The following is a 19,853-nucleotide window of genomic DNA, read 5'->3' on the forward strand; positions in this document are numbered from 1 at the left end:
AGTAAGAAGCAAAAAAACAAACCAAACAATTTCAAATGAACCCATGTTGTTAAAACAGTTCAAGACATCATAAGTAAATCTTTGTAGGCACAATGGCATGAATTTAAATATACCTAGAGAGGAGTTCCAATCAAAAGCACATGGTGTTTGCTGGAAAATTGCATCAATGAAGAAAAACTCAGTCACCAAGGTGGCATTGCTGTTTCAAACTCTCCAAGTTAATAATAAAGTGATGGGAGACAAATATAAGAGAAGGGAATAAACAAATATTAAGTACCAAGTCTCGTTATAAGAGCAATTATATCACTTCTATCTATAAATAGGGTAGCACTTACACAAAAAAAAGTTTGGTTTCAATATCCATCACTTTTCGATAAAGGCCCAGTCAATGATTCTCTCCAATTATAATTATTGATACAACTAGGGAAGCATGTAATGGTTCCTACATGAATAATTGATCACTAAAGAGCAGTAGAGAGTATGTAACTGGTTACAAAGCTACAAAAGTGATTCACTAAAAATAAAGAAGAAATGATATACCAATATAGCATTTTCACACGTCAGACATGCTAATTGCTCTGCTAGTGAAGATCGGTTTCCTATCACTTTAGCGTAGTATACAATTAATGTCCACTATTGGTTTTGTGTCACTCCATGCCCGCAACCGCAACTACAATTCATTTTCAAACAATAAAACCATCATAACCTCTTTTCAAACAAAGTTATAAGTGTTAATAATATTAAATCTACTTACATTCTTGTAACCTTCTTCTTTTGTGCAATCCATGACTACCAATCCAACAAAATTACAAAAACAATGTAAGAATAACCAAACAACATCTATACAAAACAATAACACTACAAAATGCAATACAGTTCAATTATACGTGAAATTGGAAAGGATTAACAAGAAATGGACAACCACACAATATCATTATTTATATCAAAGGACCTTATAATAAATCAAAGTCATCCAACCAGATTTCTTTCATCTATTAACTTATCAAATATCTATATTACAACAAAGGCAAAAAAAGTACATTACATTATTTTTGGAGGTCCTCTATTCCATAAATTTTGGAACTTGGGACAAACATTTTCAGTATCGTCGTACCAATAATGTTTATGTTCTCATGTCCATAGTATCAATCACCACACAATTTATTTATTCAACAAAGGGTATTAACAAACCACCAACATCATACATAAATCACATTCCACCGCCATCCAACATGTCATATTTGTACACCTTACAAACACCATATCATACATAAGCAACATCGTACATAAACAACATCATACATCTATTACAAATTCATTCCACTCAATACAAATAAACCAACCTTTAATGAACACGATTGCCAGTGGGTCCGACACAGGGAACGAAGAGGGTGGGAGGAACGGACGCTGAAAACGGGCGCTTGGTTGGCTGGGTCGAACGGAAGGAGGTGCGGCGACCGTCAATGGGAACGGTATAGGTCGAACGAAGCGGGTGGGAGGAACAGACGCTGAAAACGGGCGCTTGGTTGGCTGGGTCGAACGGAAGGAGGTGCGGCGACCGTCAATGGGAACGGTATAGGTCGAACGAAGCGGGTGGGAGGAACAGACGCTGAAAACGGGCGCTTGGTTGGCTGGGTCGAACGGAATGAGGTGCGGCGACCCTCAATGGGAACGCTATAGGTCGAACGAAGAGGGTGGGAGGAACGGACGCTGAAAACGCACGCTTGGTTGGTTGGGTCGAACGGAAGACGAAGACGGAGCTGCGGCGACCCTCAATCGGAACGGTATACGTCGAAGAAGACGAGCTCCGACGGCAGTCGTGGCTGGGTCGAACGGAAGACGAAGACGGAGCTGCGGCGACCCTCAGTGGGAACGCTATAGGTCGGACGAAGACGGACTCCGGCGGAACTCGTGGGTGGTCGGAGGAAGACGGACTCCGACGACACTCTCGCTCTAGGGTACCCGCTCTCTCTCAACCTTCTCTTCTCTCTCTCCCAATGCCCCAACACGGACTCCGGCAGAACTCGTGCCTGGTCGGACGATGACGGACTCCGGCGGCACACCTGGATGGTCCGAGGAAGACGGACTCCGGCGGAACTCGTGGGTGGTCGGAGGAACTGGTCCGAGGAAGACGGACTCCGACGACACTCTCGCTCTAGGGTTCCCGCTCTCTCTCAACCTTCTCTTCTCTCTCTCCCAATGCCCCAAATTCAAATTGCCAAAACTGAAAATGAAACCCTCCAATTTCAAACTTCTCTGCCACTTGACTGCATTTCCACGTCATATAAAATTCTGAAATCATTTTCCACCTGAACCAATGGCATTTTGACACGTGGCCCGTGTCAAAATGTTGTCAAAATTGGTTGTCGAAGTATCATTTCCCTAAAAATAATAGTTCTACACTCATTAATAACAAAACTCTGAGAAAACCTTAAAGAAATAATCTCAATTCATATCCACAAAATAATAACTCTAGTTGTTGACGTTGGATGAAAACAACTTTAACAAAAAAAAAGTTTTTTTTATTATTTATTTTTATCTAATATAACTCCCACCTTCAAAGATAAAAACTATGGCGATATCGATTGTAAGGAAATTATAATTGTCTTTATCTTATCATAATTGGTAAAAAAAACAACTATGTTTACTTAATGATATGTTCATTATCGAAGTTTTTATATTAGTTATGTAGAAAATGTCTTGATTGAAGTTGAATTAAAAAGCACGTATAAAAAAACATAAAATACAGTGAATTTAAAATTCTATAATTTTAAATAATTAAACCACTCTCATAATTTTATACGATTTTAGTTCCTTTCAAAATTTCTTATCGAACTATCGTATTTTTTGCATTTTAAATTATTTATAATAAAATCAAATTATGCTCTAAATTTTTTCTATTCAATCATATTATAAAATACTAGTAAAAATATATACGTATTCACTTTTTTATAATAATAATAATAATAATAATAATAAATTATAACTTTTATAATTATGATTATAAAATTAAAAATAAATAATTTTCTTTAATTCTATTGTAAGCATATTTTATTTGTTCTATAATTACTTTTTTAATTAAAAAAATAGTTAAGTTTAAAAAAACAGTCAAATAAAAAAGATTAAATTTAAACAAATAATTACTTAAAAAAGTAATATTGATAACATAATTTTTTAATTTAAATTTTACCTTAAAAATGTAATATTGATAACAAAGAGAAATTATCTATGTTTAAATTTCATCTTAAATGCGGAGTAAAATGTTTTTTAGATCTGATTTTGTTGTATCATTTTAAAATCATATTTTGTTATATAAAAGCTAATAAATGACTGAGTTAAGATTTTTTTTTTCAATAAGCCTAACAATTTTAAAATAATTATTTATTTACACTCACTCATTCAAATAAGATAGGTTCCCAAGGCCAATACCATATTGATTATTCTATTTTCATTTCTTTTCTTCTAATTTTTATCCACCCTTACAACATATTTATTATTCTATTTATCTTTTGTTTTTAACCACCCTCTCTTCATATTTTGTTCCTCTATGTTTCACTTTCAAGAAATAAAGAGCAATGACGCCTTCTGCAAGCGCAGTTTCAAATCAGAGAATGGGCTCAACTTTGTATAGTCCAACACAACAATATAAATAGAAAACAAGATAAAATACTATGAACAAATATGAAGAAGCCTTGCGATAATCACTCCATAACTGATTCCAGTGTCACAGCATGAAAATAAAATTGATGAAAAAATTCTAGGAAAATTTAGAACATAAACTTTAAACATGAGGTATTAATGTTTCTGTTTCATAGTTATTGCTCCTAAGAGCAACATTAAGTGTTTTAGGGTTGTTAGTTTTAGACTTTTATGGTTCTGTTATGAGTTGTAACCAACTCCCTTTTCTGTTTCATGGAACCCTATATAAATAGGGATTCCAGCCCTTTTGTAAGATGATGAAGAGATCAATACACATATACAGAATACAATAAACTTTTACTTACCTCCGATTATCAACTCTTCTTTTCTTCTTCTTTAATCTTCTTCTTCTCTCCCAACGGACAGCCATTGGAGCAGCTCCATCATCATCTCGCTTGTGCACTGCATCAGAGAAGCCTTCTGCTTTTTCTTTCCTTGCGTGCACATCCAGTTTCAGACACGCAATGCTTTCTGACCAAAGGAAGCTTCTAGGAGAAGCTGATGTTTTCAGTATTGAAGGCCAGAGAGTATTGGGCCTCAGCCTTTCTTGATTTGGGCCTGTTTTAATATGGTACCAGAGCAGGTCCTGTGCCTGTTCTGCCTCTGTTTCCGCTGCATCTGCCCTTTATCACTCTGTTAGCAAGCATGGATCCGTCCAACAATCCTTCAAGCCCATTTTATCTCCATCCAGGAGAAAACCCAGGGATTTCTCTTATTTCTCAGATTCTTGATGAATCCAATTACACTTCTTGGAGTAGAAATATGAGAAGAGCTCTTCTCTCCAAGAACAAGTTAAAATTCATAGATGGAGGGATCAAGAAACCCCAAAGAGAAGATCCAATTTTTGATTCTTGGGAAAGAAGTAACATGATGGTGCTATCTTGGATTATCAAGACTCTTTCACCCCAGATTGCAGAAAGTGTTATATATGTAGAAGATGCTCAAGAATTATGGGAAGAACTAAAGGAAAGATTTTCCAAAGGAGACTATTTTAAATTCTCTGATTTGCTCCAAGAAATTCATTCAATTAAGCAAGGAGAAAGGAGCGTAAGTCAGTATTTCACTGACTTGAAGGTCTTATGGGAGGAACTGGAATTTCTTAGACCCATCCCACGGTGTAGCTGCAAGATTCCTTGCAGCTGTGATCTTTCTAAAGTCTCTTATAAGTACAGGGAAATGGAACATGTTATATGCTTCCTAAAGGGCCTGAATGAGCATTACAGTACTATAAGAACACAAATTTTGCTAATGGAACCTTTACCCAACATTAACCGTGCTTTTTCCCTCATAATGCAACAGGAAAGACAGGAGAAACATGCCTCTGGACTCATCAACCAAAATGAAGTTAAAATTCTGGCAAACAGCACTGAAAAACAGAACCATTGGAAGAATGATCAAGGTTGGAAGAGTCAGGGACGTGGATTCACACCTCGTGGACAAGGAAGAGGGAAAGGAAGAAATCCTAACTATGGAAAGCAATGTTCCCACTGCCATAAAATGAATCACACAGTAGATGAATGCTACTCTAAACATGGATACCCACCGTGGTACAAGAAAAATGACAGCAACAACCAAAACAGTATGGGACAGAGTGAGTTGGGGACTGTGAATGCCTGCACTATTTCTGCTGAAAGATCACAGATCAACCAGCAAAATAGCACTAACGTTCCTCAAAGCTTCACACCAGAACAAATGCAGAAAATACTGCAGATGCTTGAGAAGAGTGACAGCCCTTCCCACACTGTCAGTCAAATGCATAAAGACACTGCAGAGGACAGACAAGGTATGTCCTCATGGATTATAGACACAGGGGCCACAGATCATGTGACCCATGACAAAAATTTGTTCATAACATTCACTAAAATCAAACCCATATCTATTAAATTGCCTAATAACTCCACTGTTACAGCCAACTATGCAGGAACTGTACAGTTTTCAGAAAATTTCATAATTTTTAATGTTCTATACATACCAGATTTTAGTTTCAACCTTATATCTGTACAAAGTTTAACTAGAGATATGGACTGCACACTAACCTTTTCCTCTAAGATGTGTCAAATCCAGGACAGCTCTACATTGAAGATGATTGGATGTGCTAAGGTGTATAGAGGGCTTTACTACCTACAGGCTGTTGGAAGAAATTTGGCACCTAATTTTGTTTTTTCTTATGAGCATGTAAATATAAATCTATGGCATTATAGGCTGGGACATCCTGGACATAAAATTGTTGAAAGAATGTGCAAAACTTTCCCTTATATTCAAACTGTTTCTGATAGTGTTTGTGACATTTGCCATTACGCAAAGCAACATAGATTACCTTTTCCTAAATCCAATTCCTTATCAGAAAACTGTTTTGATATTATACATTGTGACATATGGGGTCCTATCTCTATTTCGTCTATACATGGGCATAAATACTTCCTTACTATTGTTGATTATTGCAGTAGACACACCTGGGCTTTTCTTATGCACAATAAGGGTCAAACTAGAGAGCTTCTACAGTCCTTTGTCATGAAAATTAAAACTCAGTTCAATAAAACTGTTAAAATCATTAGGACTGATAACGGCCCTGAGTTCAATTGTTCCAACATGTACAATTCCTATGGGATTGAACATCAAACTAGCTGTGTTGAAACTCCACAACAGAATTCTGTTGTGGAGCGCAAACATCAACACATATTAAATGTCACCCGTAGTCTTATTTTTCAATCTAATGTCCCTTATGCTTACTGGTCTTATGCTCTATCCCATGCTATATACCTGATTAATAGACTGCCTTCCCCTGTTATTGATAATAAAACCCCTTATGATATTCTATATAATGATCCTCCCACTTATCTTGACTTAAAAGTCTTTGGGTGCTTGTGTTTTGCTTCTACTTTAGAGAGTAACAGAAATAAATTAGACTCTAGAGCTAAAAAATGTATATTTTTGGGATATAAGAATGGTGTAAAGGGTTATATTGTTCTAGACATCAACACCAGGGAAATATCTATTAGCAGAAATGTCATTTTTTATGAAGACATCTTTCCTTACAAGAATGAGCAAGGAACTAGGGATGACTTCAGTAACAGTGAAGGCAACACATCTTTTCTTGATAGTTTACCTTGCAGGTATGAAGAAGTTTTGGTTGAGGATAGAGGGGGAGACCAAAGACCTGATGATAACAATGATATTAATACCGACAACATCAATGTCACTGAAGAACAAAGAAACAATCAAAGGAAGTCCACAAGAGTCAAGAGAACCCCTGAACATCTAAAAGACTACATACACCAAGTTGATCACTCCTCATCTACTTCATTATGTATCAAAAACAGTATGAAAACGCCTTATCCTATCACTGATGTTTTATCTTATAAGTCCCTATCTGATAAACATTTGAGATACACTCTTGCCATAACTACTAGCAAAGAACCTAATTCTTATAATGAGGCCAGAAGCAGCCCTGAATGGGTTGAAGCTATGCAAAAGGAAATCAAGGCGTTGCAAGATAATGGAACTTGGTTTTTAACCCAACTTCCTCCTGGAAAGAAATCCATTGGATGTAGGTGGGTCTACAAAATAAAACACAAAGCTGATGGGAGTGTGGAAAGGTATAAAGCTCGTCTTGTTGCCAAGGGTTATACCCAACAGGAAGGGATAGATTTTTTGGATACTTTCTCCCCGGTTGCTAAACTCACTTCTGTTAGATTGTTGCTTGCTCTTGCTGCCACAAAGAATTGGTTTCTACATCAACTTGATGTAGATAATGCTTTCCTACATGGGGACCTAAATGAAGATGTCTACATGGATCCTCCACCTGGCTTGAATACTAACACACAGGGACAGGTCTGTAAGCTCACAAAATCACTGTATGGACTGAAACAGGCCAGCAGACAATGGTTTGACAAACTCTCCACTTTTCTTATTTCTGCAAATTATACTCAGTCCAAATCTGATCACTCTCTATTCATAAAGAAAACCCCCACTGATTTCACAGCCTTACTTGTGTATGTTGATGATATTGTGTTAGCAGGAAATTCCATGAATGAAATAACTAATATGAAGGCTCTCTTACATCAACAATTTCAAATAAAAGACCTTGGGGAACTTAAATATTTTCTGGGTTTTGAGGTTGCAAGATCTAAGAAAGGGATACATCTTTGTCAGAGAAAGTATGCTCTTGATATCCTTAAAGAAACAGGAATGCTTGGAAGCAAACCTTGCACTACACCTTTTCTTAGTAGCACTAATTCCCTATACAAAACAGAGAACTATATGGATGACCCCAGTGCTTATCGTAGACTAATAGGGAAACTTTTCTATCTCACTAATACTCGACCTGATTTATGTTTCACTGTTAATCTTTTAAGCCAGTTTATGCAGGAGCCCACTAACTATCACTATCAAGCCTTACAACATATCGTCAGATATGTCAAGTCCAGCCCTTCTGAAGGACTCTTCTTTGCTGCTGATTCTGACATACAGATCAAAGGATTCAGTGACTCGGACTGGGCTACTTGTCCTAACACGAGGAGATCCACTACTGGCTATTGCATTTTCTTAGGAAAATCCCTAATTTCATGGAGGTCGAAGAAACAGAGCACTGTTTCTAGATCCTCTACTGAAGCAGAGTATCGTGCCCTGGCTGCCACTGTCTGTGAGATGCAATGGCTTCATTACCTTCTTGAAGATCTCCAAGTTCAACCCACTGCTACTGCCGTCCTCTACTGTGACAACGATTCTGCAAGACATATTGCTCACAACCAAAGCTTCCACGAGCGGACCAAACATATCGAGTTGGACTGTCATGTTGTACGTGAAAAGGTTCAAGCCAAATTTCTAAGACTTCTTCCCATTAGATCGGAGGAACAACTTGCCGATGTTTTCACCAAGTTTCCTCACCGCACTCACTTCAAATCCATCATCCCCAAGCTTGGATTAGTGAATATCCACCATCCAGCTTGAAGGGAGGCTATTAATGTTTCTGTTTCATAGTTATTGCTCCTAAGAGCAACATTAAGTGTTTTAGGGTTGTTAGTTTTAGACTTTTATGGTTCTGTTATGAGCTGTAACCAACTCCCTTTTCTGTTTCATGGAACCCTATATAAATAGGGATTCCAGCCCTTTTGTAAGATGATGAAGAGATCAATACACATATACAGAATACAATAAACTTTTACTTACCTCCGATTATCAACTCTTCTTTTCTTCTTCTTTAATCTTCTTCTTCTCTCCCAACGGACAGCCATTGGAGCAGCTCCATCATCATCTCGCTTGTGCACTGCATCAGAGAAGCCTTCTGCTTTTTCTTTCCTTGCGTGCACATCCAGTTTCAGACACGCAATGCTTTCTGACCAAAGGAAGCTTCTAGGAGAAGCTGATGTTTTCAGTATTGAAGGCCAGAGAGTATTGGGCCTCAGCCTTTCTTGATTTGGGCCTGTTTTAATATGAGGAAAGGAAAGGAGAAAGGAGCAGTGGGAAGAAGACAAGGGGGAAGTTGTAAGGAGGCGATGGAGATAAAAGGATGCTAGGTGTTAGAAACTGATCTTGGTCTCATGTCACACAAACTAACCTTAAATAGGATCTATTTGTGTTTATTCAGATAAAGGCTAAATTCAATCAGAAAAAAAAGGGGCAATTCATGTTAATGTATATAGTTATTATTAGTTGTTATTTGTCTATTTCAGGAAATGATAATCAAACTATTACCTCGTATAATAAGAGGTTTGTACTGTGACAAAAAAAAAAACAGAGCATTAGATTGACTGCAAAGAGTCCTAGAATGAGGTCATCATCAAAATATTTGTCTGTTTTGTTACAATATCAAAAATTTATTGTTTGCCGAGGCAATTTCTTTTTTAATTTGCCAAACATTTGATATTAGAGCTTCTCATGACATGGTGGCGACAAGTTCAAACACACGATGAAGCCATCTTCAACAGGTATAATTGGTAATTGTCAAGTTTTGTGGAAGAAAAAGTTTTGCTACGTGGAAAGACTTGATTGAATTTTGTTTAGACAGCAACAGTTATGAAGTGATGCTTTTTGGTAGTTGATGGTTGAGATTATACATAAATGTTTTATTGAACAAACAAAAGGAGAACAATCCAAAGTTGGCAAACTAGTAGATGAAGATAGTATAGTTTGGAAAAAGCTTTGTTTTTTAATCTGGCATTCTGTGAAGCTATTCTTGAAACAAAAATTGCAGTCCGAAACGACAAATTTAGCTTGGAAAATTTTGCTCAAAACATACGAAGGCGCATATCAACAGAGTTCAACTAGAAAGCGTCTCAGGGGATAGTAAAAGAGTAAAGGGAAGATAGCGTCCCATCCATCACCAAAGGCAAACAAAACATCATAATGAAGAAATGTTTTAGAGACGTGTCTGACAAGAGTAAGAGGCAAAATATTTACCCAAAAAGGGAGAGGAAAAGGAAAATAAAGATTCAAATCTTCTTCAATTACAAATAACATAAACATTATTTTTCCTTAGGATTTTGAAGAATTAATATGTTTCAGCATAGCCTTGGAAGATTCATTGGCAAAGTGTTTCTGCCTAATCATCACATAAGGGTATCCAAGAAATGATAAAATGTGGGCAGGTTTAGAGAAAGAAAGCACTTCGTACCAAACCTGATTGTTCTCATCTATCTCCACTGAAAAGCGCTCTTCCCCTGCCTGTGGCCAAAAGGATCACACATTTAAAATAATCATGGCTTGTTTGCCAAAAGGATTCATATACAAGGTACCAATCAAGGTAAGAGAAAGTTATTGAAAACATTTCTGCATTAACATACTAAAACTATTTAGTTTCCCCATATTTCATAGAAGTAAATATACAATCAAGCCCGAGACAAACTTATTGAAAGAAAAATGTTTATTACAGTAGTAAGGAATAGGACGGAGTTTGCTATGTTTTCTCTCACAAAACATCATTAAATATATGTAAAATGAAGACTGCAGAAAGAAACATGCTACATGGTAACGTGATTGTAGGTTACTAAATTATACCATAGCTCAAGTGACTATCCCGTTAGATATTCTGAATTTCTTAGAATGAATAACAAAACTTAAGCAACTTCCTTAAACCTTTTTCAGAGGCAAATGATAGCCAGAACACGTAGACATGTAAAACCAGTAACTTAAAAAAAAAATCAGTGAAAGTTGAATTTTACAAAGAATTATATGCGGAAGGACATTTATACATCCTATGACAGGGACATGGGCGCAGTGAAGTGACCATAACCACAAATTTTACTTGGAAGTGTAAAGTGTTCCTTATATATCATTATGCAATTGCAAAGTATATGCATATATGCATATACAAACTCTGAAACAGAGAACTTAAATTGTCTTCTACAAGAATATAAATGTATCAAAAAACACCAACTTAAATCAAGGTATTATATCTAAACAAACTTAAATAAAAAAATAACTTAAAAAGTATATCTAAAGGCCCAAGATAAAAATAGTAAGAGGAAAAGAAAAGCAGCAAGACTGACGAAAAAGCAGTTACCAGCAGGTGACCATGAAGAGTGCCACTTCCGAAAGCAAAGGAGGCCCGGCGGTTTTTGGCTTTTCGAGTTTCATTTACGTACACAACCTGAAGTGGCATCGTGAGCCACGGAAAGAACTCCTTGACACAAACACAGAATTTCACTCCTTGTTGAACTGGTGTTTTCGGATCAACAAATGCCCAATTCAATCCAAAATGCCTGCAAGCAATTTTCCCACAATAAACCCATGTAAACACACGCATAAAAGAAGAAACAAACTTCCAAAAAATGAGAAAATTGAGGTCACCCACTTCAAAAACTTAAGCAGATTAAAACCACAATACACCTTTATTTGCTTATTCATATATGAACATACCTCCAACTTTTGAGGGCATTCTTGCCTTTTTCAAAAGTCTCAATACCAGAACCAACCAGAACTCGTGCCTCATTCAGTAAAAATCCATCTTTGGACAGCCCCACGTCTGCTTTAAGGGAAGACAGTGATTTAGCAGTAGCCCCTTTATATTTGTCATCATAGTTGAAACTACCGGACCTGGTAACATGGCAAAACGTAATAAGCCACATATAAATGCACTTGGAAACGGGTATTCCAATTTTCCAGTAAAAAAGCTAAAGCAGGTGTTATTTACTTGTTGATGCAAGCTTTTTGGTCTTGGGGAGAGGGGCGACCCCAACTCAAGAAAAACATCTCTATTACGCATTTTCACAAACATGTCGTGGGATAACAATAACGCGAAGCAAACCAACGTTAGAACCACAATAAGCAGTAAAGGAAGAAGAGAATAATCTTTTCTGAAAACGGGAAATGGTAGCGATTATTCCATGAATTGAGAGATTGGAGATACCAGACGTTGAGCAAGTAGCAGCCACCAGTTGCGTGTCTCAGTTGGGATATGGATACGATCATCAACGAACTACCGCGACATTCATCTACCTACTGTGAAACGTTATAAATTCTTGCTAAATTGTGGTTCATAAATTATGATACGAAAATAGATTCATAAATTATGATATCAAAATACACTAGGATCCATTTAATTTTAAGATTGTACGATTAAATGGAATCACTTTCTCATCATAATTTTAACCTTGTAAGATTGAGAGTTTAGATTAATTAAGTGATAGGTATATGTAATATAATTAATAATTATTTAATAATAATTAGTTAACAGTGGAATTAGTGACATGTTTCAAAACATATTTCTTATGCTTTTAATTTTCTGTAATTATGTTAAATTAAAAATTAATTAATACTATTAACAAGTAAAACTATTATTGTTTTGTATATTAATTATTCATATTTAAATTAATAAATGTTAATAATTTTTAAATTAACAATATTTTCAAAAATAATTGTTAATATTATTGTAAACTCGAGTAGATACACTGCATTTAAATAGTTTATTTGTAACAATTAATATTTAGTATTAAATAAAACATAATAATAAAATTGATGAAACAAAACATGTTTATCTCAAAATATAAATATATGATATTAGTGTAGTTATCATAAGTAAATAACAGTAATATTAAAATATACATAAAACAACAACAGAAGATGACTAGCTAGCTGAAAATATAAATAGTATAAAAATATCTAATATCATGTTTCATTACACAACTTTCATACATGTATACATGAAATCATACTTTTTTAGACTCAATTTATCTTGACACGTGTCATTAAGTCATACTAATGAAGTCATACACTTGCGGTGACAAAAAAATATTGTTCTAGTAAGCTACTTTATCGAGCTAACACACACAAGGTTAGTTCATGTCACAGTCATAAGAACCCTAAGGTCATCCTTATGACAAGACTTCCTATCACTCTCACCACCTAATCATTCTCCTCTACATGATTATGAATTATTAGTAAAGCTCAAAATGACTATATAAAATGGAACAATCCTTATCTCAATGCATATCCAAATCAAACACATTCAATGGGATTTCCTGTCTCGAAATGTCCTACAATTCATCAAATTCATACTAGTATTTCACTTTAAAAACCAGATACAACATTTACCACACATGTTCACAACAATATTATCACTCAATAAAACACCATAATAGTCTTAAACATACATAAAATCCTTGATAAATCTATCTTAAACAAGCCAAAGTAGAAGATAAATCTAACATACAAATCAATGCTTAGAGGTGATACTCAACATCAAACCTTTCGCAAAAGGTGGCGTTCAGCGACAATCGTGGCGTTCAACTCCATTCTTCTCACAAAAAGTGCACTCAACAACACTTTCTGACGCTCAACGTCTTGGAGTTAAAATGCTCTAAACCTAAAGGATGACGATGCTCAGTGATGTCCTGTTATTGCTTAGTGCCAAAACATTCGTAAATATCAAAACTCAGCAAACTGAAGCTAAAATGCCCCCACACTAGCATAATGAACTGATGCTCAATGTCAGTTTGCCACTGTTCAACATTGTATCCGAAATCAGTAAATGAAATTATATGATTTGAGGAAAATAGAACTTGTTCAAATGGTTAAATTGGTATTCCCTTCTTAGTACATTGGACAAAAACAACTTTTAATGTCAGTACACATACCTTGGCTTAATTAAACAGATCTTAAGTTCCTCAATCAACACAAAATCAACCAAGACAATTCAACATGACAAACATCTATTTGACCAAACTCAGCAGATGAATTTCATCATATAACTCAATCATGCAATTATAAATTTCAAGATATCTATAACTTGAAAATAACGTAAACTTCCCTTAGAGGAGAGACAAATGAACTTGCTCTAAGGAATCACAAATCCCTTCAAGCTCACGGGATGTCCTATCTTTACTTAGGAATAACACAAACACTATCTAGACATACTATTAAACTAATCAATAAATACTCGTATGAAAAACCCAAACACTACATGCTAGCCAAAAAGGTTCACATGTAGGGAAAGAACCATCAGAAAATGACTTAAGCTCAACTTACACGAACAAAAAAAATGATCAACCCAAATTGAAGAGTTTGTTGTAAGGATCAATCCTAATAAGATAAGCAAAGAGGTAAAACTCTTTGAAAGAAATAAAAATATACTTAATTTCTAAAAAAATAATATATTTTAAAATAATGAAACTTATTCATGAAACTATTTATGTTAAGACTTTTTAATATTAAAATAATTAAAATTTAACACTGACTTTTGAGAATATGATATAAAGTCACACTAGTAGAAATGTCATTTTATAATGGTTCTGAAGGACTTTTTACAACAACTTTTTTTGGCATCACAATTCTAGATGATATAGTGAGTTCACATTTTTTTTATGGCAGTTAAAAACTTAACCTAATAAGTCAAACTTATTATGAAAAATATTCGAAGACCTGATATAGTAAGTCCAACTTACTATAATAGAGAATGATAAACTTAACTAAGTGTAACTTACTATAACATGTATTCAAAGACTTGACATAGTAAGTACAACTTATTGTGACATGTATTTTAAAATCTGACATAGAAAGTATTATTTACTACTATAATTTAGTTATAATTATCATACCCAAGTGTAGCAAATTATGTTGGTTCAAAATGATTTTCTAAGTCAGTTTTAGAGACAATTCAACATACAAAGTCACATATTTCAGAGCGGGAAATCCTCGAATCTTTATCATATGTATAGGTTTGGCATCTTCACCCCTTCTTAGTTTCCACAATCCCCTTGTTAGATAATTAGGGTAACACCCTAGGAGAGTAGGAAGTAGAGAAGAAACCATGGAAGTAAAATTGACGCTTCCCATTGACGTCTCTAATTGAAATCCTTTCCAGAGAAGCAATAACATTATAGACAAGGTATAGTTCACTGATATGGTAAAATGACAACAATGAGAAGTATTTCAAGTCCTTGTGTTGTTAACAAAACTAGAATTAGAATGGAGAACCTTCAAATGAAACATTGATAATTATAAGAAGATGAATTGAAAAAATTACCTTGAGAATGAGGTGGGGGTTGAACCAAACTTGTTGGATGAGTGGATTGAGGGAATCAAAGAGGGAAGGGCGAAGATAAATGAGAATGTTAGCAACGATAAGGGCAACGGTCACTAGTAGCTTGTGCTCCAACCGGTAGTACTTAATGAAGGTGTGGAGAGCAAGGAGAAGGAACATTCTGCGAAGGCAGAACAACGAGAGTAAGAATTGCGCAGACGAATGTGACAATAAGGAGAAGGAAAGTCTTGACTACGAGAAGCGAAATTGAGCGAGTACCAAGAGAGGGAGAAACAAATGCAAGAGCGAGTAAACTTTGATGCGAAAAGTGACATTGCAATGAAAGGGGAGAAGAAGTGTTGAGGATCAAATAGAGGAAAGTGAAGTGAAGTGTTTCACTTTCTATGTCGATTCTAGGTTTAATCAGCGTAAAAAGTCTCTTATTTTATTACTAAATTGTCATTATGCCAACTTTCTATAGGAGATCTAGGTATAATCAACATTTAAAGTCTTCTATTTAATTAGGAAAATTATCACCACTCTCACTTTTTATGCTACTTATTGGTATAACTTACAAACAATTTTTTTTACTTTATTACAAAATTGTTATATTATCAATTTTTTATATTGATTATAGTAATAACTAGTATACAAAAATCTTATTAAATTTACCATTATGCTACCATGTCTTTATTATGACAGATAAATTGTAACCTAAATAAAAATAAATCATAAAAATTACTTTTGCAATTATAATAGAAGTGACTATTATTTTTTTTTATTTTGCCAATTTTCCTCGCTTTATAATATCACTCACGTCTATAAAACAATGTAGAGACAAAATAATTTCAATAATAAATAAATATAATATCCAACAAAATGTTCTGTCACCTATTGACACCTTTTTCAGTAGTGAAGGTTTATGTACATTTTTTTTATTTTGTTGAAATAAAATTTAGGTCCCTGATTTTTTATATTAATTATCCAATATTTTTTCCTTCAAATTAAATATTAGAAACAGTTTCTTCTTTGATAGAGATGATGGTGAATGCAGATGTACTCGTGCTTGGCTCAGATATTGATAGTGTGGTGTCAGCCTGGTAAAAGGTCCATATGTATAGGCCTTAACTTCTTCTTTAGGCAAATGTTTTTCTTCATTGGAGTTGAGAACAAGCATCCTTTTTGGTTGAATGTCAGAACTAAAATTAGGTTAATTTGTTCTTCCGCAGTAAGGCATCTTATGAGGTCGTCACTTGTTCAAAAGTTCAAAAGGGTTGTGCTAATAACTCTTGGTTTGCTTCTAATACTTGCTTAGTTACCTTCGAAGCATATTAACTGCCATAGATTGTTTACAGTCGCAGACTTTCTCCATTGCTCCAGGTTCTCAAAATGAACTAATTCTGATAAATTCAAGTTAAAGAAAGTCTTACATTTTACAGAAAGGATAGAAAAGTCTCAAATATAATTAAGGTCTCTTTTATATTAGAAAAGCATTGAGATGACTAAATCTGAGAGAAGAATTTGTGACTGTGACACTTTATTTTATTCATGCGAATGCTTAGAACACACACTGGAATCGTCACAAAGAAAATCATGCCGCCACGTTTTCAGTTTCACAACTCTGACATATCCATCACTATAACAGGCACCACTAAAGAAAAAGAAAAAGGTTTTCAAACATGTTTCCCTCAACTCTCCCCTTCCTTTACGTCACTCCCTCACACATTTAAATCCATCACATCATAACTAAGAACTTCACTCCAACCAAAAGAAAACAAGTAAAATGGGTGTGTCGCAAAAATGGTTCAGAATTCTTCGCGGAAGATTCATCAGATCATCCAACAAAGACATCATTCTCCCACGCACAAGTATTTGCACTAACGAATGCGAAGAAGCCATACTCAGGAATGAAGACTTCAGTTTCCCTACACAAACACCAACACATGTTTCTGCAATCACCAAGGAAGATGTTGCGGCCATTAAGATCCAAGCTTTTTTCAGGGGACATCTAGTATGCATTCTTATAATAATATATTCAAAACCAATTCTTTTTTGATTTAAACATTCATTGATTTTATGAATTGATATTGAAATTCTCACTATTCATACAAGCATAATTGAGTTGATTATTTGTTGGACAGGCAAGAAGAGCATATAAAGCATTAAAAGGGCTAGTGAAGGTGCAAGCTTTGGTTCGTGGGGTGTGGGTGAGGAAACAATCACGTATAGCAATGCAGTGTATGCACGCACTTGTACGATTACAAGTCAGGGTTCGTTCAAGGCAGCTACTCGGTAGCTTTGATAAGAAATCAACCATCAACTGATTTACACAGTATAGTATATAATAGTAATAGACACGTACCCAAATTCATTCCTTGTTTTGTCCAAAGTTAATTTTGGTTTATCGTATGTAGACATTTACAAGAGTGAGTGTTTTTGATTGACGAGGTTGGATTTTGTTGTGTTGATGAGTGCTTGCTTGGTAACTTTAAGTAGGATCTGTACAAAAGGTAATATTTTGTCACAGAAAAATGAAGTGAAACTGCCCCGACCCCATTTTCCTTAAGCATGCACAAAATTAACGTAATCAGTCTTAAGTCTTAAGTTCTTGAGCTTCATGTCGGTAGAGGTAATGAGATTTGGTGTAAGTTGTTAAATGTAAATTTAACTCTCATTCTTATTATAAATAGCATCATGGATGACTTTTGTTTTCATACGTGTTTGAAATACTTACGCTTGTTTTTTAATTATTTATTCAAATTTTGATATAGCAAGAAAATAATGTGTTTTTTCTATTTACTTATCTTCATTTATTCAAATAAATGGTCTTAATTTTCGATAGTCAGCATACATTTAAATAGCCTTTTTATTTTCTCTAATTAAAATACTCTCACTCTCTTTATATTTATAGAGAAATTAAACAACAAAATACGTGGTTGCAACAACCGCCAAAGTCAATGTGGCGAATGAGTGCATTGTAAATTACTTCATGGGTACCAATTACAACACCATTTGTTTCAAACTTGAAAAGTATGTGAAGTGATTAGCTTGAAAATGCATATCCTATACACATCAATTTAACCGAATACGATGTAGGTAAAATCCTCCGTATATTGACATTGTTAAAAAGATTAAACAACTCTCAATCCTACAAATATCTTAGCATTGCAAACTGAAATATACACTCAAGAAGGTGTTCCTTAACTATGAGTCATCATGAAGTTCCGAGACACGGCCTCCGAGCCGCGCTTCCCACTTCGTAAGTAGACACGGATTCATGATGGAAGCGTGCACGACGCGGTGTCAGATACGCTTCGTTTGGCCAGATACGACCCTGTTTGGGGACATGTCGGAGAAGACATGGCCTGGCCCGTGAAGGGGTCAGAGCTGATACCGTGGGTGGAGTTACGGTGGTTTCCGATCTGGATATTGGAAGAAGAAACACGTTTTGAAAGAGGAAGAATGTTCAAGAAGATCATCTTGGCGGAAGTGTAAGCGTTAAGACTCACATTGAATAAAAATGAAAAAATAGAACACTAGGTGAAAGACCCATTAATCTATTGTCTTAAAGTTTTTAGTAAAAAGTGATGACAATCTCTTATATAATTGGGTTCAGATTTCATTGGTGTTTATCTCTTCAGTGAACATCCTTCTCGATAGACCTAACAGTAGTATCAGAGACGATGATTTGTCTTGGTAATCAGCTCATACGAGTACAATGGATGTATGTATCGAAAGCTTTCATCCCGTTAAGATGAATGGCAAAGACCCAACTACTAGTTTTGCTGAGTCACGGAAGATGAAAAAGAGTTGAATGCTTGTGAATTTCATTTTTCTAAATAAAATAATAATTATATATATTATTTAATATACTCAGATTGCACTGATCTCATACAAATGCTTTTCACTAGTCAGAATTTTGGTCTTTTTACATTTTTGGACAAAAATACTTAGGATACTATTGTTTTAGATAATTTTCTTTTCAATTACTTGTATGGATAAGTAGTACACTCCTCACACGACTTCAAGTAAAGAAGTAGTGCATCTGCACTGCCATATAAAAAAAGATAAAGTAGTACATTCTTACACATTTTTTTTGTTTTAAGTAATTGACTACAATCATATGTAATCGATTACACAATGTTAAAATCGTATAGAGATACACAACTTCTATGTCATAATAGATTACGGATGAAATTTGAATCAAAGACATCAATTACATACCTGAGAGAAAGATATGAAAAAATTAAAATATAATTAAGATATAATTGATTATAATTTAAGTTTTAATTACAATTAATTATAATTAAAATACAATTAATTATGAATATAAGGTATTTACCTATTTTCCCTTATTATAATTAAGATATAATTGATATGGTTGATTATATCTTAATTTTATTACGTGCAAGACATGCAAGTAACTATAACAAATAAATAATACAACTGCAAATACATATCCAACAATTTTATTTAAAGAAGACAATTCAAATTTTTGAAATAATATTTCAATCATTACCAAATATGGAAATAATAAATGCAAAAATTGCCACAAAGACATTGATAAAAGTAAATCTATAGACATTGATGAAAAATAATTATTACAAAAAAATAAGTTATTATCACAAAAAATCTGAAAAATGTTAGAAAAAATAGTTTAAATCTATATGGACCAATCAATGACTCTAATAATATT

The 19,853-nt window shown here is 34.6% G+C and overlaps 2 protein-coding genes across 2 annotated transcripts; one reads left to right on the forward strand and one right to left on the reverse strand.

Annotated features, from left to right (window-relative positions):
• Window positions 1–10,070: 10,070 nt before the first annotated feature.
• Window positions 10,071–12,190, reverse strand: LOC124828767 (outer envelope protein). The gene is made up of 5 exons (XM_047302143.2): window positions 12,047–12,190; window positions 11,831–11,891; window positions 11,557–11,733; window positions 11,201–11,399; window positions 10,071–10,362 (listed from the first exon to the last, which is right to left on the reverse strand). Exons 2-5 carry the CDS (start codon window positions 11,887–11,889, stop codon window positions 10,174–10,176), a joined length of 624 nt encoding a protein of 207 aa, XP_047158099.2. The 5' UTR covers window positions 11,890–11,891; window positions 12,047–12,190; the 3' UTR covers window positions 10,071–10,173.
• A 4,739-nt stretch (window positions 12,191–16,929) lies between these two features.
• On the forward strand, window positions 16,930–17,863 carry IQD20 (IQ-domain 20). The gene is made up of 2 exons (XM_047302149.2): window positions 16,930–17,168; window positions 17,299–17,863. The coding sequence occupies exons 1-2, from the start codon at window positions 16,941–16,943 to the stop codon at window positions 17,479–17,481; spliced, it is 411 nt and encodes a 136-aa protein (XP_047158105.1). The 5' UTR covers window positions 16,930–16,940; the 3' UTR covers window positions 17,482–17,863.
• The last annotated feature ends 1,990 nt before the right edge of the window (window positions 17,864–19,853 follow it).

This window comes from Vigna umbellata, chromosome 1, assembly GCF_029865625.1.
Source record: "Vigna umbellata cultivar VRB3 chromosome 1, Vumbellata_1.0, whole genome shotgun sequence".
Classification (NCBI taxonomy): Eukaryota; Viridiplantae; Streptophyta; class Magnoliopsida; order Fabales; family Fabaceae; genus Vigna; species Vigna umbellata.

Excerpts from the sequence above, each read along its gene's own strand:
- LOC124828767 (XM_047302143.2), bottom strand. The coding sequence starts at position 11,889 with ATGTTTTTCTTGAGTTGGGGTCGCCCCTCTCCCCAAGACCAAAAAGCT. Across the intron at positions 11,734-11,830 it reads CAAAAAGCTTGCATCAACAA|GTCCGGTAGTTTCAACTATG; the intron begins GTAAATAACACC and ends CCATGTTACCAG. Across the intron at positions 10,363-11,200 it reads CTCTTCATGGTCACCTGCTG|GCAGGGGAAGAGCGCTTTTC; the intron begins GTAACTGCTTTT and ends TTTTGGCCACAG.
- IQD20 (XM_047302149.2), top strand. The coding sequence starts at position 16,941 with ATGGGTGTGTCGCAAAAATGGTTCAGAATTCTTCGCGGAAGATTCATC. Across the intron at positions 17,169-17,298 it reads CTTTTTTCAGGGGACATCTA|GCAAGAAGAGCATATAAAGC; the intron begins GTATGCATTCTT and ends TTTGTTGGACAG.